Below are 21,996 nucleotides of genomic sequence, written 5' to 3'. Positions count from 1 at the left end.
ACAGATTAAATAGAGAAGTAAGTTGTGGCTTCAGGGAGAAGAGAGAAGTAATTTTCATATTCAGAGGGAATGTTAGTTAATAACTGTGCAAATAAATACCTAAACAGAAATAGGAAATTCCATAATTTCACTAACCCTCAACTTTTTTGTTTTAACATATTTTTATTTTCATTTCAACATTTCAAAGTAGAATTTGATAAGTCAAAACTTCCTTGTATAGCATACTATATATTACATGTTATGCATTGTGGGATGGTCTCTATCATCTCTCAAAATAAGTTCATTTGTAAAATTCTGTACTATATCCTAAGAGGGAAACAAAAGAAAGATGATTTACAGATCACATTTTAATTTTCTGGGACTTGGCAAACAGAGCAAAAGCCAATTCTTAGAGTCTGTTCACTTGCCAAAGATGAACAAGTATGGTAGATCTTCCAGAAAGACCCAAAAGATAGAACTTTATCACTAAATCTAATTTTTAATATTTTGCTTGAACAGTATAGTACAGAGAGAACCATTAATCTTAGCGAGTTTTCTTCTTTCGGTGTTAATCATTACATAAAAGTGCTATATGTGCATACTAAAATATTTACCAATAAAATTATATGATGCCTGAGATTTTCTTGAAAAATAATATAGGAAGAGCAAGTGGATATATAGATTAAATAAAACTGGCCATGAATTGATAAGTGCTGAAACTGGGTCATAGGAATATTTAAGTTCATTGTGCTACTCTTTTATTCTGTATGTGTTTGAAATTTTCCATAATAAAAATTATGTACACACAAAGTAGTCACCTGGTCATAAGCAAGAAGAAAAGTATTAGGAATACACAAAAGAACAGGGTCCAGTGAATGAAGCAGGTGGGAACAGGCTGAGAAGAAAAGGAGAATGATTAAGAGCAGAATGAGTAGTAGAAGAAAAAGGAGAAGGGTGTCCCTGAGGAATGAGCAATGAGAATAAAATGTGGAATGAACAGAGAGAGAAGAAAGGTGGCTTAAAGAGCCAGTCAGACACAAATTCAGTCTCCTCACCCTATATTCCCCATATTATTACAGCAGCACATCTCCATTTTTTCATATACCACAGTACAGTAGAAATCTATATATTAATAAATAATGCTTTGAGTTCATTTCTCCCCCATAGCCCTCTTTTCTTCCTCCCAAATCTAAAGCTGACAGTTGGCAGTTTTCTTCCCTAATTGCTAAATGCACTATAGACAACAAAAGTTCTCAAATTTCTCTAGGGTTAGTGGTATCCAAAGTATGGCCCATGGACCAATGACAGTTGACAAAATGGTTGACATCAGGATTACAAACACTGGGAATTCGAATTTAAAAGGAACAGCTCTTCCTTATAGTTAAATACCAACTAATAAATCTAGAAAGATGTTTATGGCAGCATTATCAACAATAGCCAAATTATGTAAAGATCCCAAATGTCCATTGCCTGATGAATGAATAAAGATGTGGTGTATATGTATATATACAATGGTATATTACTCAGCCATAAAAAGAATGAATCTTGCCATTTGCAAGGATGTGGATGGAGCTAGAAAGTAGTATGCTAAGCAAAATAAGTCAGTCAGAGAAAGGCAAATACCATATGATTTCACTCATAGGTGGAATTTAAGAAGTAAAACAAACATAGAGGGGAATAAAAGAGAGAGGAAAACCAAGAAACAGACTCTTAAATATAGAGAACAAACTGATCGTGACGAGAAGGGAAGTGGGTGGGGAGATGGGTTGAGTAGATGATGGGGATTAAGGAGGGCACTTGTAGTGAGGACCGGTGTTGTATGTAAGTGATGAATCACTACATTGTACACCTGAAACTAATAGTACACTGCATGTTAACTAACTGGAATTTAAGTATAAATTTGATTTAAAAAAAAAAGGAGAACTTTTAAAAAAAATTGTCGTTAGCCAAATACCACAGTAATCATTGCTGCATCAGTAGATGCTAAAATTGTTGAGCAAAAGTACATGCAAAACAGAATATTTTCATAGGCTCAAAATGTCTCACCTTAAGATACTTATTAAAAAAGGGAAGTACAGTGACTTTACAGTGGAGAAATATGGCAGATACTACCTTAACCAAGTGCCCAAAGTTAACATTGCCAGTTATAAGACATAACAGCACCATGTACCTCCTGAAATGATGCACTAGGCAGGTGAATGAAGAAGACCACATCATTTCTATGGTATTCTTGCCAAAATGCATAACCTCAATTTAATCATGAGAAAACATCAGATAACTCAAATTGAAGGACATTCTACAAAGTAACTGGTGTGGACTCATCAAAAATGTCAAAATCATGGGAGACATGTAAAATCATGAAAAACAAAGGACCGAGTTTCACAGATTGAAGGAAACTAAAGGGATATGACAAATAGATGTAATGTGAGATCCTAGATTGCATTCTGGGACAGAAAAAGGACACTGCTGAGAAAATTGGCAAAATTTAAATAAAGTTTGCAGATTAGTTAATAGTATGGTATCAATGTTAATTGCTGGTTGACATCCAGGAAAGCGGGATGAAGGATATGCTAGAACACTACTATTTTTGCAAAATTTTGGAAAACCTAAAATTATTGCAAAATTTAAAGTTTTTGTTGTTTTAATTATCCTACCCATTACAGATTGCTGGGGGAAGGCTTTCCTTTATCACAAAGTTTGAGAAGCACCACTAGAATAGTGGGTGACTGAGAGTTGAAAGGTCATAAAGTTTCAAATTTCATAAAATTTCAAAAAGAAAAATTTTGATGCATCCAGGACAGAAGAGATTTGTTTATTGGCTCTCTAAGCGTTAAAATTGCTACCTTTCAACTGTATCAAGAGATGCAGCAGGGCATTATATCATAATCAAGGGGTCTATCCACTAAGAAGACCTAACAATTGTAAACATTTATCCACCAAATGTGGAAGCACCCAAATATATAAATCAATTAATCACAATCACAAACTCATCAATAGTAATACCATAATAGTAGGAGACTTCAACACCCCACTCACAGCAATGGACAGATATCTAATCAAAAAATCAACAAGGAAACAATGGCTTTGAATGACACACTGGACCAGATGGACTTAACATATATTCAGAACATTTCCTCCTAAAGCAGCAGAATATACATTCTTCTCCAGTGCACATGGAACGTTCTCCAGAATAGACCATATACTGGGACACAAATCAGCCCTAAGTAAGTACAAAAAGATCAAGATCATACCATGCATATTTTCAGACCACACCCCTATGAAACTCGAAATCAACCACAAGAAAAAATTTGGAAAGGTAACAAATACTTGGAGACTGAAGAGCATCCTACTAAAGAATGAATGGGCTAACCAAGCAGTTAAAGAGGAAATTAGAAAGTATATGGAAGTCAATGAAAATGATAACACCACAACCTAAAACCTCTGGGATGCAGCAAAGGTCATAAGAGGAAAGTATATAGCAATCCAGACCCTACTAAAGAAGGAAGAAAGATCTCTGATACACAACCTAACCTTACACCTTAAGGAGCTGGGAAAAGAACAGCAAATAAAACCCCAAACCAGCAGAAGACAGGAAATAACAAAGATTAGAGCAGAAATTAATGCTATTGAAACAAATCAACAACAACAACAACAAAACCAGTAGAACAGATCAATGAAATCAGAAGCTGATTCTTTAAAAGAATTAAAATTGATAAACCACTAGCCAGTTTGATCAAAAAGAAAAAAGAAAGGACCCAAATGAATAAAATCAAGAATGAAAGAGGAGAGATCACAACCAACACAGCAGAAATAAAAACAATAATAAAAGAATATTGTAAGCAATTATATGCCAATAAAATGGGTAATCTGGAAGAAATGGACAAATTCCTAGAAACATATACACTACAAAAACTGAAACAGGAAGAAATAGAAAATTTGAACAGACCCATAACCAGTAAGGAAATCGAATTAGTAATCAAAAATCTGCCAAAAAACAAGAGTCCAGGGCCAGATGGCTTTCCAGGGGAATTCTACCAAACACTTAAGGAAGAGTTAACACCTATTCTCTTGAAGGTGTTCCAAAAAATAGAAATGGAAGGAAAACTTCCAAACTCTATGAAGCCAGCATTACCTTGATTCCAAACCCAGACAGAGACCCCACTAAAAAGGAGAACTATAGACCCATTTCCCTGATGAACATGGATGCAAAATCCTCAACAAGATATTAGCCAACCGGCTCCAAAAATACATTAAAAAAATTATTCACCACGACCAAGTGGGATTTATACCTGGGATGCAGGGCTCGTTCAATATCTGCAAAACAATTAAAGTGATTCATCACATCAATAAAAGAAAGGACAAGAACCATATGATCCTCTCAATAGATGCAGAAAAAGCATTTGACAAAATACAGCAGCCTTTCTTGATAAAAACCCTCAAGAAAGTAGGGATAGAAGGAACATACCTCGAGATCATAAACACCATATATGAATGACCCAACACTAGTATCCTTAATGGGGAAAAACTGAGAGCTTTCCCCCTACGGTCAGGAAGGGATGTCCATTCTCATCACTGTTATTCAACATAGTATTGGAAGTCTTAGCCTCTGCAACCAGACAACACAAATAAAAAGGCATCCAGGTCGGCCAGGAGGAGGTCAAATTTTCTGTCTTTGCAGATGACATGATACTCTATATGGAAAATCCAAAAGATTACACCAAAAAACTGCTAGAACTGATTCATGAATTCAGCCAAGTTGCAGGATATAAAATCAACGCACAGAAATCGGTTGCATTCCTATACACTAACAATGAAGTGACAGAAAGAGAAATCAAGGAATCAATCCCATTTACAGTTGCACAAAAAAACCCATAAAATACCTAGGAATAAATCTAACCAAAATCTATATGCCGAAAACTATAGAAAGCTTATGAAAGAAATTGAAGGAGACACAAAAAAAAATGGAAAAAGATTCCATGCTCCTGGATAGGAAGAACAAATATTGTTATAATGTCGATACTACCCAAAGCAATCTACATATTCAATGCAATGCCTATCAAAATAACACCAGCATTCTTCACAGAGCTAGAACAAATAATCCTAAAATTTGTATGGAACCACAAAAGACCCCGAATAGCCAAAGCAATCTTGAAAAAGAAAACCAAAGCAGGTGACATCACAATCCCAGACTTCAAGCTATACTACAAAGCTGTAATCATCAAGACAGTATGGTACTGGCACAAGAACAGATACTCAGATCAATGGAACAGAATAGAGAACCCAGAAATGGACCCTCAAATGAATGGCCAACTAATCTTTGACAAAGCAGGAAATAATATCCAATGGAATAAAGACAGTCTCTTCAGCAAGTGGTACTGGGAAAACTGGACAGCGACATGCAGAAGAATGAACCTGGACCTCTTTCTTACACCATACATAAAAATAAACCCGAAATGATTGAAAAACCTCAATATAAGACAGGAAGCCATTAAAATCCTAGAGGAGAAAGCAGGCAAAAACCTTTTTGATCTTGGCCATACCAACTTCTTACTCAACATGTCTCCGGAGACAAGGGAAACAAAAGCAAAAATGAACTACTATGACCTCATCAAAATAAAAAGCTTCTGCACAACAAGGAAACAATCAGCAAAACTGAAAGGCAACTGACAGAATGGGAGAGGATATTTGTAAATGACATATCAGATAAAGGGTTAGTATCCAAAATCTATAAAGAACGTATCAAACTCAACACCCAAAAAACAAATAATCTGGTGAAGAAATTTGAATGGAATGGAATTGGATGGAATTGGAGAGTATTATGCTGAGTGAAATTAGTCAGTCAGAGAAAGACAAAACTCATATGACTTCACTCATATGAGGTTTTAAGAGACAAAACAGATGAACATAAGGGAAGGGAAACAAAAATAACATAAAAACAGGGAGGGGTACAAAACATAAGAGACTCATAAATATGTAGAACAAACTGAGGGTTACAGGAGGGGTTGTGGGAGGGGAGATGGGCTAAATGGGTAAGGGGCACTAAGGAATCTACTCCTGAAATCATTGTTGCACTATATGCTAACTAATTTAGATGTAAATTTTTAAAAATAAAAAATAAAATATAAAATATAAATAAATAGAAAAAATTGCTACCTTTCAAAGATGAAATAAGTCAACTATGAAAAATATGGAACAATATTTCATTATTACAAACTAATGATCTACCAAAGAGATTTTACATTTCTTATGTAATATATTTAAATATTGGTGTGCAAAAGACATAATTTGAGGATATGGTCTAAAAACCATTCTACATGAGCTTTAACATTTTGTAAAGGCATTACCTTATCTTGTGAGTGAAGAAGATGAAGGACATTGGCATACTTAAATCCTTCATTTTCTTGTAATTCATTCTGTAACAGATCATTCCCTAGGACAATGCATGCCAAGGAAAATGCCGCTTCAACCTAAGTATGTAGAAATTAGTTTATTTTTCACTCATGGTTTATCAAATGACATATTTCATTATACAAACATTTATATGGGATATACTAACTCAACTGTGTAATTCATTGATTCCAATTCTCTAATAATAGAGAGGCATTTACAATGTCCGAAGCAATGTCCCTAGCAATTTTTAACAGCTGAGAAAATATCCTTCCTAAGTGTGCCATCACCAACACAAAGCTCCGTTTGAGAGGTGGGGGGGAGCAACCAGAGCCAGCAGGAAATGTGAGGAGGTATTATCTTAAGTGCATAGTTGTATCCTTTCCACATCTAAAAGAGAATTTTTTTTTTTAAATCCTGGCCTGGAATAAAAAACTGTTTTGAACTGCTTGTTAGCTGTTGACCATTGAATTCTAAGGCTTCAATGGAAGGCCTATCAATTAAGGAAAAAATTCCCAAGACTGGGAAGTAGTCCTGAAGAATAGTTTTGCTCTAGTTCCAGGGTCATTTAATTCATATTCTGAAGCCTTTTAGGAGGATGTAAATGAACTTTGTTTATTTTCGGGACTCAAGATAAGTTTTTTAAGATTACATTATGCACTTCTATGAAAAATGTTATGAATTTGAACAGCATGCTTATTATTTCAAAAGTATTTTGTTTACTATCGCATCTTATTTGAAGAAAAGTATTGAAATGTATTGATGTTATGTTTTTAACAAGTTGAAGAACTCATTGAAAGCATATACTGAAATATGGATGGGCACAATAAAAGTAAACTGTTTAAAACATGAAAATGCATGTTTTAAAATAAAAATGTATTTTTATGTGGCAAATTCCATGGTCTTCTGAAATTTATTTGTACTTTGAAAGTCAGTGTAGTTTTTCATATAATTCAAGCCAAAAAAATTGCAAGAATATGCTCCTTCCGTTTCCCTAATCAACTCCTATAATAGAATAATCTCTTTCATAACCAGAAAAGCTGCATAACTTCTAACATCTTTTCTGATAACACATTCCTTAAAAGAAATAATTCTGTATTTGCTTACATATTTCTGTTTTCTCATTTCCAGCAGAACTCATACCTAATTTTGAAGAGAAAATGTATTTTTTGTTGTTATAATTTCCTGCCTGGCCAACTCTAGATGTCATAAATATCCAAAGGATTTGAATATATGCGAATGTCATTTTATTAAAGGCAGTTCACTAGAAGTAAATAGAAGAGTGAATGACTCTTAAACAGCTTGTAAGATATTTGTAATGTTCACGTTGGTAGAGGTAGGACTGTTTTGATGGTTAACATTGACAGGAATCACTTAAATTTGAGAATTTTTGCTACATAAATCACATATCCTCATCATCCCCACCCAGTTTTAGCAATCAATATCTGAGGAAGTAGGGAAGAAATTCTGTGAATAACCAAATATCTGAGGAATAAAATTTTGATGAGTAAGGACACAAGACTTAATTATTCGAAAATTTATTATTTTAATAAAATTAACTTTATCTTTACTACTATATTTATAAAGCAACTCTTTTATTTTAAACTTTTAGGATAGGTTAAATTTTTCTAGTATACTTGTGAACTTGCATGAAGATAGTTTATTCTCAGAAAGTCATATTTCTGTTAATTTTTACTGTATCAGAAAAAATATTAAAACCATTTATATACCTTAATGTTAGGAGAAGGGTGATTTCTCAGTAAATGAATAAGTACTGGAAAGGCATTTTCCTCTACAACAAATTGTTGACTGATGGGATTACTTGTATGGGCAACACCTATAAGAACATACATGTCAATAAGATAATACTTCTTTCTATCTTAGAAATGGTAAGGTCAAAAATAGCTTGGTGTATTTGGTTGATAAAGTGTTCTAGCATAATATGGTTAATAAGTTACAAAAGGAAATGCTGTGTCAACACTATTTTACCTGAATTATTTTTTTTTTTAAGTAGGCACCACACCCTGCATGGAGCCCAATGTGGGACTCAGACTTATAACCCTGAGATCAAGACCTGAGCCGAGATCAAGAGTTGGATGCTTAACGGACTGAGCCACCCAGGTGCCCCCTGAATTAATTTTTTTAAAAGGCAGAATGAATAAACATGGAAAAATTACTATTAGAAGTGTGGATGTTTTTCTAATAGTCACAAAACAAAGAAATAAGAATGCTAGACTATCAAGGAATAAAAGTATAATAGCTATCACTTTTTGAAGATTTTTATTTGCAAAGTACTTTACAGGTGCTATTGTATTCCATAAAAAATTATTTTTATAAAAATGACTAGAGTAAATCACCTGGTTAAAAATTCTAGATTCCTTAAATACACATACTAAAAAGATAACCTTACTGTCTCCTTTTATAACATAATACTTTAAATTGTAGGCCTAATTTCAATTTAAAAGTCATCTCTGTCTAGTGAACATGTATAAATAATTGTAATTCTTTTATTTTGCCATCAAAAATCACAACACATACACTGAGGGTTTATATACTTAAATATAAATACAAGATCAGACCTGTCTCTGAACAATGAAGGAAGTCACCTACTTAGTATCATCTGGGGAAGTTTGAAGGAACTGCAGGTAATAGAAAGAGCAAAGAACATGTTTGTTTCCTTGTCCCTAGTCCCCCACTGACCACCCAGGAATATACACAGACACTGATTACATGAATATTCTTCCTTCCTTCCTTCCTTCCTTCCTTCCTTCCTTCCTTCCTTCCTTCCTTCTTCCCTCCCTCCCTCCCTCCCTCCCTCCTCTCTCTTTCTTTCTTTCTTTCTTTCTTTCTTTCTTTCTTTCTTTCTTTCTCTCTCTCTTTCTCTCTCTCTCCCTCTTTCTTTCTTTCTTTCTTTCTTTCTTTCTTTCTTTCTTTCTTTCTTTCTTTCTTTCTTTCTTTCTTTTAGAGAGACAGAGCCCACTTGTGAGCAGAGTAAGGGGGAAGGTAGAGGGAGGGAAAGAGGGTGAGAGAGAGAGAGAATGAGAAAGAGAGAATCTTAATCAGGTTCCCCACCCAGCATGGCACCTGATGCAGGGCTAGATCTCACAACCCTGAGATCATGACCTGAGCCGAAACCAAGAGTCAGACACTTAACTGACTTAGCCACCCAGGGGCCCCACATGAATATTCTTGATTCAGCTGACAGATATTGAATGCCTAATGTACCAGGAATTGAAGTAGGAATTAGGGCTAAAAAGAGAAATTAGAATGTCTGCCCCCAAGGAGTTTATAGGGGAAGCAACTATATACATGCGGTAAGTGCTTTAACAGAGGTAGAGAAAAATACACTGGAATCACAGAAAGGGGATTGCTCACTTCAGAGTAGGTGGAAAAGGAGTAAGCAGGGAGATTTCCCAGGGTTAAGGTGCTGTAGGTAGGTCCCCTCAGAATGAATAGCTTTAATAATAATGATTATGATAAGATGATGGTGGTGTGAAAAGAAGAATACCCTCAAATCTTTGAATTTTCACATGTTAATAGTGAGATGAAACTCCATTAGGTTGGGAACAGAACCCCTATAAGAAGTAAGCTGAACAATTCTCACAGCTCACACAGGGCTAAGAATGGTTTGTGCTCTATGGCCAGAGTTCAGATATGTCATAACTCAAGGGATTGTACAAGGAATTGAGTCCTTGGAACTATATCATCCTAATAGTGGAGTAAAGTTAGTTCCAGAGTAAAGGCTACTCTAGACTTGTGCTAACAAAGCTTGAAAGCTAGCTGAAAAAGGATCAAACTGATCCCAAGTAAGATAATCACATGCCAGAACAGAACCTAACTGTTTACAGGAAGACCATAAAATCCAGCATCTATCAGTTTACAACTCACAATGTCCAGCATTCAATCAAAGTTTATTATGCATGATTTAAAAATAATACCTAAGATAAAATGTGTACAAAAACTGTGTATTGGAAACTAGGAATCATTGCTGAGATATATTAAAGAAGACCTAAGCAAGTAGAGAGAAACGCTGTGTTTATGGATTGGGAGACTTTGAAACAACTTTGAAAAAGAATAGCAAAGTTGAAGGACTTATACTTCCTGCTTTCCAGATTTACTGTAAACTTCCAATAATTAAGACAGTGAGTGAGTATAGCATAAAGATAGACAAATATGTAAATAGAATGGAATAAAAAGTCCAGAAATAGACCCACAAAAATTCAGTGGAGGAAAAGATAATCTTTTCAATAAGTGGGCTAAAGCAATTGGATAGCCATATGCAAAAAAAAAAAAAATAATAAATGTCAGCCATATGCAAAAATTAACTTATATGGATCATACATCTAAACAGAGGAAAACAGAAAGCCTTTATGATCTTGAGTTTGGCAGAGGTTTCTTAAAGAGAACACAAAACTTATGAACTAAAAAATTTTAAATATCAATAAACTGGACTTAATCAAAATTAAAAACTTTTGCTCTTCAAAGGACCCTGTTACAGGGGCACCTGTGTGACTCAGTTGGTTAAGCGTCTGATTTCAGCTCAGGTAATGATCTCGCAGTTCATGAGTTTGAGCCCTTGCTTCAGGCTCTCTGCTGTTAGTGCTGTCAGTGCAGAGCCCGCTTCTGATCCTGTCTTCCTCGCTCTCTGCCCTTCCCCCATCTCACATATGCTCTTTCTCTCTCTCTCTCAAAAATGAACATATAAAAAAATAAAAAGACCCTGTCCCAAAAATGGAAGGACCCACCCAGACTGGGAAAAATATATGCTAAACATACATCTAACAGAGGATTTGTGTCTAGAATATATAAGGAATGCTTACAACTCAATAAGACATCACAATTTTTAAAATGGGCAAGATATCTGAACAGACACTTTACCAAAAAGGATATACAAATGGCAAATGAGCACATGAAAAGATGTTCTGCATCACTAATCATTAGGGAAATGCAAGTTAAAACCACAATGAGATTTACTGCACACCCACTAACTACAATGGCTAAAATCCTAATACTAAGTGATGGTGAGTATGTGAAGCTCTTGGATTCTCACACACTGCTAGGAGGAATGCAAAGTTAAAACACAATGTTGAAAAACCATCTGGCAGTTTCTCTAAAAGTTAAACAAACACCTCCCATATGATCCAGCAATCCTACTTTTAGGTGTTTACCCCCCAAAAATGAAAATATTTGTGTCTGTACAAAAACTTATACACAAATGTTCATAGCAATTTTATTTACAATAGCAAGAAACTGTAAACAATCTAAATGTCCATCAATGGGTGCATGGATAAACAAATCACAGAATATCCATTTGTATTAATCAGGATTTTCCAGAAAAACAGAACCAACAAGATACGTATGTAGGTAGTTAGGTAGGTAGGTAATAAGTATGTATATCATAAGGCATAAAATTATCCATCATACCATACAATGGAATACTACTCAGCATTATAAAAGTGAACTATTGGTATACAAAATAATATGCATAAATATCAAAATAACTGTTGAGTGAAAGAAGCAAGAAAAAAAGTATACCTGTATATCCATCTACATAAAATTCTAGAAAATACAAACTAATCTCTAATGATAGAAAACAGATCAGTGGTTCTCTGGGAATGGGAGTATAAAGAGGGAGGGATTACAAAGGCACACAATGAAACCATTGGGGGTGGTGGTTATGTTCATTGACTGTGGTGATGGATATACAGCTGAAAGCATATGTCAAAATTCATCAAATTGTACAGTTTAATGTATTTTTAAAGTTTATTTATTTATTCTGAGACAGCATGCACAGGGGAAGAGCAGAGAGAGGGAAAAAGAGAGAATCCTAAGCAGTCTCTGTGCTGACAGCACGGAGCCTGATGTGGGACTCAGTCTCACAAATTGTGAGATCATGACCTGAGTCAAAATTAAGTCAGACGCTTAACTAACTGAGCCACCCAGACACCCCCAATTGAAGGTATTTTTATATTTTATGCTATTATATATTTTATTTAAATATTTTATTGTATGTAAATTATGTCAATATTTAAACACCCACATTTAAATTTTTCTAGGTATGTAAAGAAGTAGGAAAATATGGTTCATAATCAAGAAAAAAAAATCAACCAATAGAAAGAGACCCAGAGGGGCGCCTGGGTGGCGCAGTCGGTTAAGCGTCCGACTTCAGCCAAGTCACGATCTCGCGGTCCATGAGTTCGAGCCCCGCGTCGGGCTCTGGGCTGATGGCTCAGAGCCTGGAGCCTGTTTCCGATTCTGTGTCTCCCTCTCTCTCTGCCCCTCCCCCATTCATGCTGTGTCTCTCTCTGTCCCAAAAATAAATAAAAAACGTTGAAAAAAATTAAAAAAAAAAAAAAAAAGAAAGAGACCCAGAGATGTTATAGATGCTAGAACTAGTTACAGAGAAGTTAAAACAGCCATTTTAAATATATTACATATGTTCAAGACCATAGAAGAAAACATGAACATGATAAGGAAGAAACAAGAAGGTGTGTGTGTGTATATAACCAGTCTAAACTAGTAAATTTGAAATGAGTTTTCTTCTGTAGTTCTACTGGAGAATCCTTTGTCTATGGCAAATGTAGATAGCTTTGAAGTGAACTAATGAGAAGCAATTGCACATGCGCGCACACACACAAGGTATCTTTGTATATATGTTATCATCTATTAAAATTTTAGAAAGATCTATAATGTATACCAGAGGTTTGGACTGAAAAAAGACACATTATTTTGTCTGACTGATTGCCTTGGAGTTTAATGAATTTCTGCAAGGTAGTTTTTTCAAGTGAGGAGAAACAAATCTTTTTGGAACCAATTCCTACATTCTTCATTCAGCTAGACTATTTTTTGAGGAAATATAATCAACTAGAAAAAAAAGGGGGGCTTTTTTTTTCTTATCTATAAGAAACAGTCTACAGTCAGCCCCACACATTCATGAAGGTCAGCAAAGAACCCAAATTTTTTATTTTTGGTTGATCAACCACTGACAGCACTTTTACAGATATCCCAAAAGGTTAACTCCTTTGCAATGAAAGGAACTAGACCTACTGGCCACTTTATAAAGAAAGAATCATTATGGAAAAAGACTGGAATTGAAAAATGTGCCCCAACATTAAGAATCCGTATAAAATACAGTTCTTGAAATTCAAAAGAAGAAATATTTTTCTCTTACACTCAAAAAAAAAAAAAATGAGATTCTTTTAACTCAAAATAGCCAAGGATCATTGTCCTCATTACCCTTTATAACCAGAGTTAAAGGGGAAAATGGATATAAAATTATTAATTATACCACTTTTACTCATTAAGGTCTTGGAGAAATAAAAAAAATGGTAATCCTTGAATAAATTAAATATGATTTAGGGCTCTGTCAGTGGGAACAGAGAGGAAGGGAGGAATCTTATTGATATTTTAAAAATTGAGGAAATAATTACAAACCAATACAAATGGACCCCACTGCTCTGATGACACTCAGAAGTGTGCCTTCAGCTATTTTATTGCTCCTTAGTAAGCGAACCAATGGTGCAATTCCATTTCCTTCACATATTTGATTTTGATGCATCCTGCTGTCCTTACTTAGAGCTATGACTGCTTCACCTCCTGGTAAAGAAAAGCAAGAAACATGTCCGACACTTCAGTGTGCTGCTTTACATTGTGCAAATGGATGCATAGAAAAGAACTCACCAACATACTGCATTTTAGCTGATGGTGACAAAAGCATATTTATTATAAAGTTGTATCCAATCTGTTCTGCCATATACTTCTGTTGTTTCAGGGTTTGTCCTGCCAAGGCCCAAAGGGCTACAGCTCCTTGTTCCTTAACATCTATTTGAAATGCCTATTAAAAAAATATATTCCATTCTTTCAATGAGCATCGATTGAACACTGTAGGAATGTTTTATAAAATGTTTATTCTAGAATTGGTTTTAGTTTTCTTTTCACTTTACAAAATTCAATATTGAATACTTTGTCTAAGAAAAATGACAAGTAATCACAAAAATTCCTACCTTGAGGAGTTTTAAAAGATATTTACTTAATGATTTTTCCAGAAATTCTCTCTGTATGCATGGGTTGTAACTCGCCAGTGATTCCACAGCCATTGCACCCTTCACTTGGACACTAAGGTGTTTCCGTTTAAAAAGGGCCACCAGAGGAGGAATGGCTCCCTCTGAAGCCATAGCGTTCTGAACTTCCCTGTTGTCACGTGCCACCTCAGCAATCGTTGCAGAAGATACAGCCTTCAACACATCTTCAAATCAATCCAAGGAACAGTTAAATAAATCTTTTAAAAATATTTTAAAAATGCAACTTGTCATTGGATTCTCATATTATAGAATCAAACTTATAGAGTGTATAAAAATTTAGAAAATAAAGAAAAATAGAAATAAAACCACCCAGATTCTCACCACCCAAACACAAATATTTTGTTTATCTCATTAACTTTTATTTTTTTAAAAAAAGCCTACTTATTTATTCTGAGAGAGAGAGAGAGAGAGAAAGAGAGAGAGAGCAGGGGAGGGGCAGAGAGAGAGAGAAAAGTCCAAGCAGGCTCTGTGCTAAGAGCACAGAGCCTGATATGGGGATCGAACTCACAAATGCTGAGATCATGACCTGAGCAGAGTTCAAGAGTTGGACACTTAACCAACTGAGCCACCCAGGTGCCCTATTCTCATTCACTTTTTAAGTGAAAAGACATATTTAAATAATGTTCTGGACATATTTTATATAGTTGTACTATAAGCACAATATCCTGCATTTTAATTTACAAGTAAAACATTTTCCCTTTCTTTATGAACATCGTCTCTCAAATATTCATTAATGAATGTATTACATTTCCTTAGCCATTCACATTTTTTTAAGTTTATTTATTTTGAGAGAGAACAAGTGTGAATGGGAGAGGGGCAGAGAGAAAGGAAGAGAGACAATCCCAAGCAGGCTCCTGACTGATAGCACATGGCTCAATCTTATGAACCATGAACCAAAATCAAGAGCCGGACACCTAACTGACTGAGCCACACTGAGTGGTAGGAAAACCTCACATTAAAAAAAAAAAAAAAAAAATACATGGTGTTTCCAACTTTTCACTGTTTTAAACAATGTTTAGGAGAAATGTTGGCACATAAGGTATTTTTCCTTCCTGTTTCTTCCCTTAGTATAGTGTCCCAGGAATTCCTGGAGTAATTTAATATATCACATTAAATTACTTTCCAAAATTGACCATTGCATCTTAGCCTTTCATAATCAGAGTATGAGCGTTTCAATGTTGCTGTATCTTTTTAAATATAGATATTATCATTAAGAATAAATACATAAATTTAGCTAATTTGATAGGCAAAAAATTGTATCTCCTATTTCATATTTTTGGTTACTGGTGAGACTACAGAATTTCACATATACTTTTTAACCAGTTGTACTTGTTCTCTTTAAAACTTACAGGAAAGTTTCAAGAATAAATCTGAGAGCTCTCTCAAGATTTAGCAACAATTGATAGACATCCATCATTTTTTTTAACTTTTTTTTTTACTTTCTGTCACAGTATGATGTTTCAGACTCACCAATTCCTGCTCTGCTCTACCCCTGAAATAAACCATTTTTCCAAGAAGTTCTGGTTCCTTTTAATTAGGAATGGTACTTAGAAATCAAGATTTGAGTACTAGATGTGTTCATTGCTACTTAAGTATCATTTCTTCTAGACTCTTACTAGACAAGATTAGGAAAATGTATGTATTTCCAATGTTCCAATTCCAATCCAACCTCACAGGATTCTTTATTGCCTTCCTACATTCTTACAGTTCTTTTCACAGTGAGAACCCAAAACTATCAACATATTTATTCACATGTTCATTTCTACAATACTTTTAATACTTTAACAGTTCAGAGCTGTTTCATCCATATCACTATGAAATACAAATCCACTAAGAAGAATTCAAGATATGTTTGCAGTTTTTTTTTTTATTCCCCTAGACTGAAGCTATATAGTGAAGTGTTATGTCAAAATTCACTTGTATTCATTTTTTTCTTCTTTTAAAATCTTTATGTCATCAATTTGAAATACAGTTGATTCTGTTTGGTTTCAATTTTAGTTTCCCCCTGGTAGCCTTATAGATCCTGTGTGTGTGTGTGTGTGTGTGTGTGTGTGTGTGTGTGTGTGTGTTTTAATATGTAAGACATATGTTTCAAAAAGTCAAAAAATGTACAGAAGTCATTTTTGTATCCAAACAGGCAGACTCAATCCAGCATTTGTTCTTTCATAGACTATTTGGGTTAGTTTTCTCTCTCTAGTAAGCCCTTATTGTTCATATCAATTTATATATATCACTTAATATCAAATATACTAACTTTTTGCTATGAATATTTTCATCATTCAGTCATTTGTTTTTTCAGCAAATACTTTATTGAGGAGCTACTATATGCCAGGCACTGTCCTAGGCACTGGGAAACAGTGATGAACCAACAAGACAAAAGTTCTTGACCTTGTGGAGCAAGCCAAAAGCCAGAAGTATGAAACAGCAATAGGTTCCATACTACTTTAGAGTAAAATAAGACAGGAAGGGAGTGATAGGAAGATCATTTCCCTTTGGAGTTGGAAGGTTAGAAGGACTTATAGACTATGATAGAAAGTTGAACTTTATCCTAGGTGACAAAGAGCTAGGGAATGACTTAAAGGAAAGTAAAGAGGGACAGGTGGCTCAGTCAGTCAGTTAAGTGTCAGACTCTTGGTTTCAGCTCAGCTCATGATCTTACAGTGTCATGAGTTCGAGCCTCATATCAGGCTCTGTGCTGATGATGTGGAGCCTGCTTAGGATTCTCTGTGTTCCTCTCTCTCTCTGCCCCTCCCCTACTCATGCTGTCTCTCAAAATAAATAAATAAACTTTAAAAAAAAATAAAGGAGAGAAAAGATATGATCAATTTGCATTTTACATACATCACTCTAGTAACACTTGGAATGTTGTTAAGCCCAATAGGTTAATAAAATTAAGAGAATGTGGGGGGATCATTCTTTCTCTTACCCCTTACTGCTATGTCAGTTCAAAAAGTGGAAATTACTTCTCTCACATCCCACTCAGGCATGTTACTCATTTCCCCCATAAAAGGAATAGTGAGTTAACATAATTTCTTAATTTGGAAAATGAGTCATTGCAAATGCATGCCTTGGGTTCTTTTGGGAACTGTTTTTATTTGTTTGCTATTTTCTCAAAGCAAGCAATAAGGCTGAAGTTTTGATCTCTATTTGATTCATGTGTTTATTATCAATTCTTCTAAAGGAAGAAGGGCTGTCTTAGCTCCTCAATAATCCAAACTAGCTCTAAAGCTCAGAGAGGTCAGGGATTTGGATACAGAACTAGAAAGAATAGATTCTAACCATAACAAAATTCTGAACAGTAAATAGAATTGCTTGAGAGAATATGCTGTGTGAAAAAAGAAAAGAGAAAAGAAAAGAAAAGAAAAGAAAAGAAAAGAAAAGAAAAGAAAAGAAAAGAAAAGAAAAGAAAAAGCAGCAAAACAAGAGCAGATGCCCAAGGAACTCCCAACTTTAACAGTTAGGTGCAAGAAGGTGCCTGGGTGGCTCAGTTAAGTGTCCGACTTTGGCTCAAGTCGTGATCTCATGAATTCGTGGGTTCAAGCCCCCCGTCTGGCTCTGTGCTGACAGCTTGGAGCCTGGAGCCTGCTTCAGATTCTCTGTCTCCCTCTCTCTCTGCCCCACCCCCCACCCCCGCTCGTGCTCTGTCTCCCTCAAAAATAATAAGTAAACATTTTTAAAATGTTAAAAAAAAAAAAAGAGGTGCAAGAAGCTTAATGGTAGAGGCAATCTTTATCTAAAACTCTTGCAAACAGAATTCCTAAATTTTCAGATTTTAGAAGATAATGAGTGCATATATTATGTATTACATAACATCCGGGAGAGTCTGGAGAAAACATTTCTGCAGTGAAATGTGTGAATAACCATTCTAAGAAGGATGAGGTGCTCTTTAAGTTTTGCTCAGATAGTTGGCAGTTGAAAAGTATTTTGTATACTTTCTGTTACATATTTCAATTGCCATAGTGGCCTCATGACACAGAACAGGAAAACTGTGTGCCACAGAAAAGATGAAATCTGACACATTGTAGGAATGAGAATATGCATGCAGGCACACACATATGTGGAAGAGTGTGAAATAAGCAGCTAAAGATGGGTGAAGCAAAGGCTTAAAACAAACCAAACTCAGCAAAGGTTGAGGAACTCCTGGAGGTAGGGGTCAAGACTAAGGAGATGTTAATGAATCCATAGTCTCAAGAAACTGCATGTGACTCTGCTTTGGGGCCATTTTACTTTAATGCATGAGATCTTAGAGTGGTTGAGAATGTTTAAGAGGATATTGGAATTAACAAAATTCCTTTGTGATCTCCTACAACTTGCCAAACCAGCTAACAGTCAGGAGAATTACTTGTTGAAGCACTAAAATTATAAATGAAGTACTTATAAGTTATAAACAAAGAGAAAAAAATAATTTCCTTTTTTTCCCAAAAATTATCTTCCTTGGAATGCAGAGATAATATAGATTATAGTGTAGGATGAATTACTTTCATTTAGATAAGGCAAGAGCACCAAAAGAAACAATTTCAACAATTTATTTCTATAGGTTTCTTTCATGACTGTATTTATTATTCATTCAAATTCTCTCTACAGTTTGTGCTTTGTTCTAGCATCTGGGGTTGGGAAGATGAAAAAGGATAGGGAAAAAGTAGTCCTTGTATTTAAATTTTAGGTGATAAAACACAAAGAATAAACTAAAGAGTAATTATAAACAAGTAGAAATTCTATGGCTAAAATATGCATAAAAGCTGGCTCTCTTTAATGCTATTCTTTTTTAAATTGAAGTATAAGTGACATACCATGTTATATTAGTTGCAGATGTACAACATAGTGCATAGTGATTGGACGATTCTATACATAATCTCTAATGCTAGTCTTAAAAATGATAAAGTAGAGCATAGTTACTGATGGAGGGCAAGCTGATGACTTAGGAATTTGTGATGAAGGGAAAGGACTTTCAAATGATTTCCCTATATGAGAGAGGTTCTTAGAAGATGATAATTCCTTAACTTTGAAGCTCTAAAGTAAAAGAAAGTCTTCTGCAACAACCCCTTTATCCATAACCTTGTATTACATATCAACGAATGTATTTTTTTTCTGTATTTACTCCTAGAGAACTAGACCAGAAAGATGATAAACTAAGCAGGAAGACAAACGGGCAAGCTTGGCAGACAGTCTCTCCTTTGCTGTCCTGTCCGCCACTCCTTTATGGTGTATTCAATAAACTTTTTTTAAAAGAGCTTTTTAAAGTTTATTTATTTTGAGAGAGACAGAGAGAGAGAGAGAGAGAGCAAGTGGGGAAGTGGCAGAGAGAGAGAGACAGAATCCCAAGCAGGCTCGGCACTGTCCGCACAGAGCCCCATGTGGGGCTCAAACTCACACACTGCGATTATGACCTGAGCCAAGATCAAGAGTCAAATGCTTAACTAGCTAAGCCACCCAGGCTCCCCAATAAGCTCTATTTCCTTTAAAAAAAAAAAAGGACAAGCTTTTCCCCAATTTTTTATCCCCTCAAATTTGGGGAAAACCATGGATTTGAAGCTTACCCTGTATGTGTATGCTCACTGGGATGAGATAATACTTATGGAACCTAAGAGATCATTTGCAGTACCTGCAAGAGTACCTGCAGTACATCATAGCCTGTGATGTTCTTAGAACTGATATGTACTTCAGAGTCTGATAATTAGCTTAAAGATGTGATGACTTTGAATTTTGATACCAATATCTCACAGAAAACCTGAAGTTTTTGTTGTAACTTATAAAACGTTCCAATGATCAATATATGTATTATTCATACAAGGAGTCATCTACTCAAGTCCCTGGGCATATTAACTGCATGATTTTCATTATTTATGCCAGTATTTTCATTTATAGAGAAATCCAGTTAAACTTTTTTTTTTATAAAAACTATACCTTTGAGAGTCAATTCCTTTTATAAATTTGGTGTTTGAATTTGAGTGTTTGAGATGTTTAGTTTATATTATATATGTTTAGATGCACTCTAAGATAACAGGACATGTCTTCATATAAGGCAAGTCCAACCTGTATTTGCTTCACTCAGTATATCCAGCCACTTAAAAATAATATAGAAATTGAGCCTCACCTGAATCTGAACTCAGAAATGTGATAAGATATTGGATGCCTTTATGGTCTCTCACTGCTCTTTGATTTTGTTCATTTCCCATACATAATACCCGTATACAGTTCATTACATTTACTAGCACATTTTCTGTGTTTAACTTCAAGAGATTTATCAGAGCTGGGATTCCATTCTAAAGATAAGGAAACAAAAAATTAATTACAATAGAATTATTTAAGATTTATGCAATCTTTATTTAAAAATGTAAGTCTATAATCTTTCTTGCTATAAATATCTGCTTACATAGGAGAGAATGGTTGCCCATAAACAAATGTCTCTACTGGCATGTCACATTAAATGACAGTTAACTCTGAGCATAAAATAGTCTCCTCTACAGCAAAATAAGTTAAGGCTACAAGTTCACTGTAACATTTAATAAATGTCTAAAAAGTAAAGCAATTGAGTAAGATCAATTAAATACACTGCCAATTTGGAAATATTTGCCATTGTAAACATCGTACTGGTAATTGGTAATTATATTTGTGCAACACAAAATATTTTTAAATATAAATTCCTAATTTTAAATGGAATAAAGGTGGCATTTCTCTCTACTAACAGAAATAATGCAAGAATACTAAGGAAGATAAACAGAAATGTAACCTCATTTTCAATAAAGTTAGGAGACATCTGTAATATTGAGCCACAATAAGTTTGTGTGAATTACCAGCAAGAATTAGAGAGATCTCCCATGGCCACTGTCCATAGGAAATGCTGGCAGACCACAGTTGTCTGTGGGGCAGACCTTGACCTTCTGCCCCTTGACCTTGAGGGGCAGAAAAAGAAATACACAATTCCCTGTCTGAAATAATAGGAATTGGTATATACAGGATGGAAGCAGGCTCTTTCCTGGGTCAATTTGGCATGTTTCAAAAATGAAGGAAGGCAAGGATTGACAAGGAATCATACTGACAAGATATGTTTGGAAGAAGTAGACTCTCGGTGAGGTAAAAAGGAAGAGATGGACTCCGCATTGTGGAGGAAATAGAATCTTACATTGTGAGGTACTATGCACCAGTCTCTGTTGGCTTAGGGAAAAGTAAAGCTGAAAGAACCCATGCATACAACTCTGTGGCATAAGTCATATGCTTGCTAGCCTAGAACTGGACCCTTTCCCACATATACTTCCTGCAAGTAGCAGGACGAGAAAGAACTTACTTAATTCAAAGATGAGTAATGATCAAAACAGAACTAGAACAGCATCTGTCCAAATATATTTAAGAAAAAAAAGTAGAAAAATTTACGACAAATGGTTAATGTTCATCAAAAAAATATTTCCACAAAAATAGATGAGATTTTAACTTAAAGTGGTACATTATTATCAATGAAAAAAATTAATGAAACAATCACTTCTATAAAACAAGAGTGCACAGGAGATACATCAGAGCTCAGGGAAGATATTTTTGAAATAGGGGAGAAGAA

The 21,996-nt window shown here is 34.9% G+C and overlaps 2 protein-coding genes across 4 annotated transcripts in view; one reads left to right on the top strand and one right to left on the bottom strand.

Moving 5' to 3' along the window:
• OSGEPL1 (O-sialoglycoprotein endopeptidase like 1) overlaps positions 1 to 8,542 on the top strand; it is a 30,107-nt gene extending 21,565 nt beyond the window's left edge. For both annotated transcript variants that reach the window (XM_025935033.2, XM_086719135.1), the window contains one exon: positions 8,378 to 8,542. The gene's annotated coding sequence lies outside the window, so the exon portion shown is untranslated. The remainder of the gene's footprint in view (positions 1 to 8,377) is intronic.
• The window catches only part of ANKAR (ankyrin and armadillo repeat containing), a 74,610-nt gene that overhangs the window by 10,041 nt on the left and 42,573 nt on the right, over positions 1 to 21,996 (bottom strand). For both annotated transcript variants that reach the window (XM_086719125.1, XM_086719126.1), the window contains 6 exons: positions 20,542 to 20,710; positions 14,370 to 14,611; positions 14,047 to 14,200; positions 13,801 to 13,962; positions 8,097 to 8,203; positions 6,324 to 6,446 (listed from right to left, as the gene is read on the bottom strand). In XM_086719125.1, coding sequence (XP_086575251.1) covers positions 6,324 to 6,446; positions 8,097 to 8,203; positions 13,801 to 13,962; positions 14,047 to 14,200; positions 14,370 to 14,611; positions 20,542 to 20,710 — 957 coding nt within the window. The remainder of the gene's footprint in view (positions 1 to 6,323; positions 6,447 to 8,096; positions 8,204 to 13,800; positions 13,963 to 14,046; positions 14,201 to 14,369; positions 14,612 to 20,541; positions 20,711 to 21,996) is intronic.

The sequence above is a fragment of the Puma concolor genome, chromosome C1 (assembly GCF_028749965.1).
Source record: "Puma concolor isolate L17-30 chromosome C1, mPumCon1.1.hap2, whole genome shotgun sequence".
NCBI classification, from domain to species: domain Eukaryota; kingdom Metazoa; phylum Chordata; class Mammalia; order Carnivora; family Felidae; genus Puma; species Puma concolor.
Note: the sequence above shows the minus strand (reverse complement) of the source record. Positions and strands in the feature narration are given on the sequence as shown.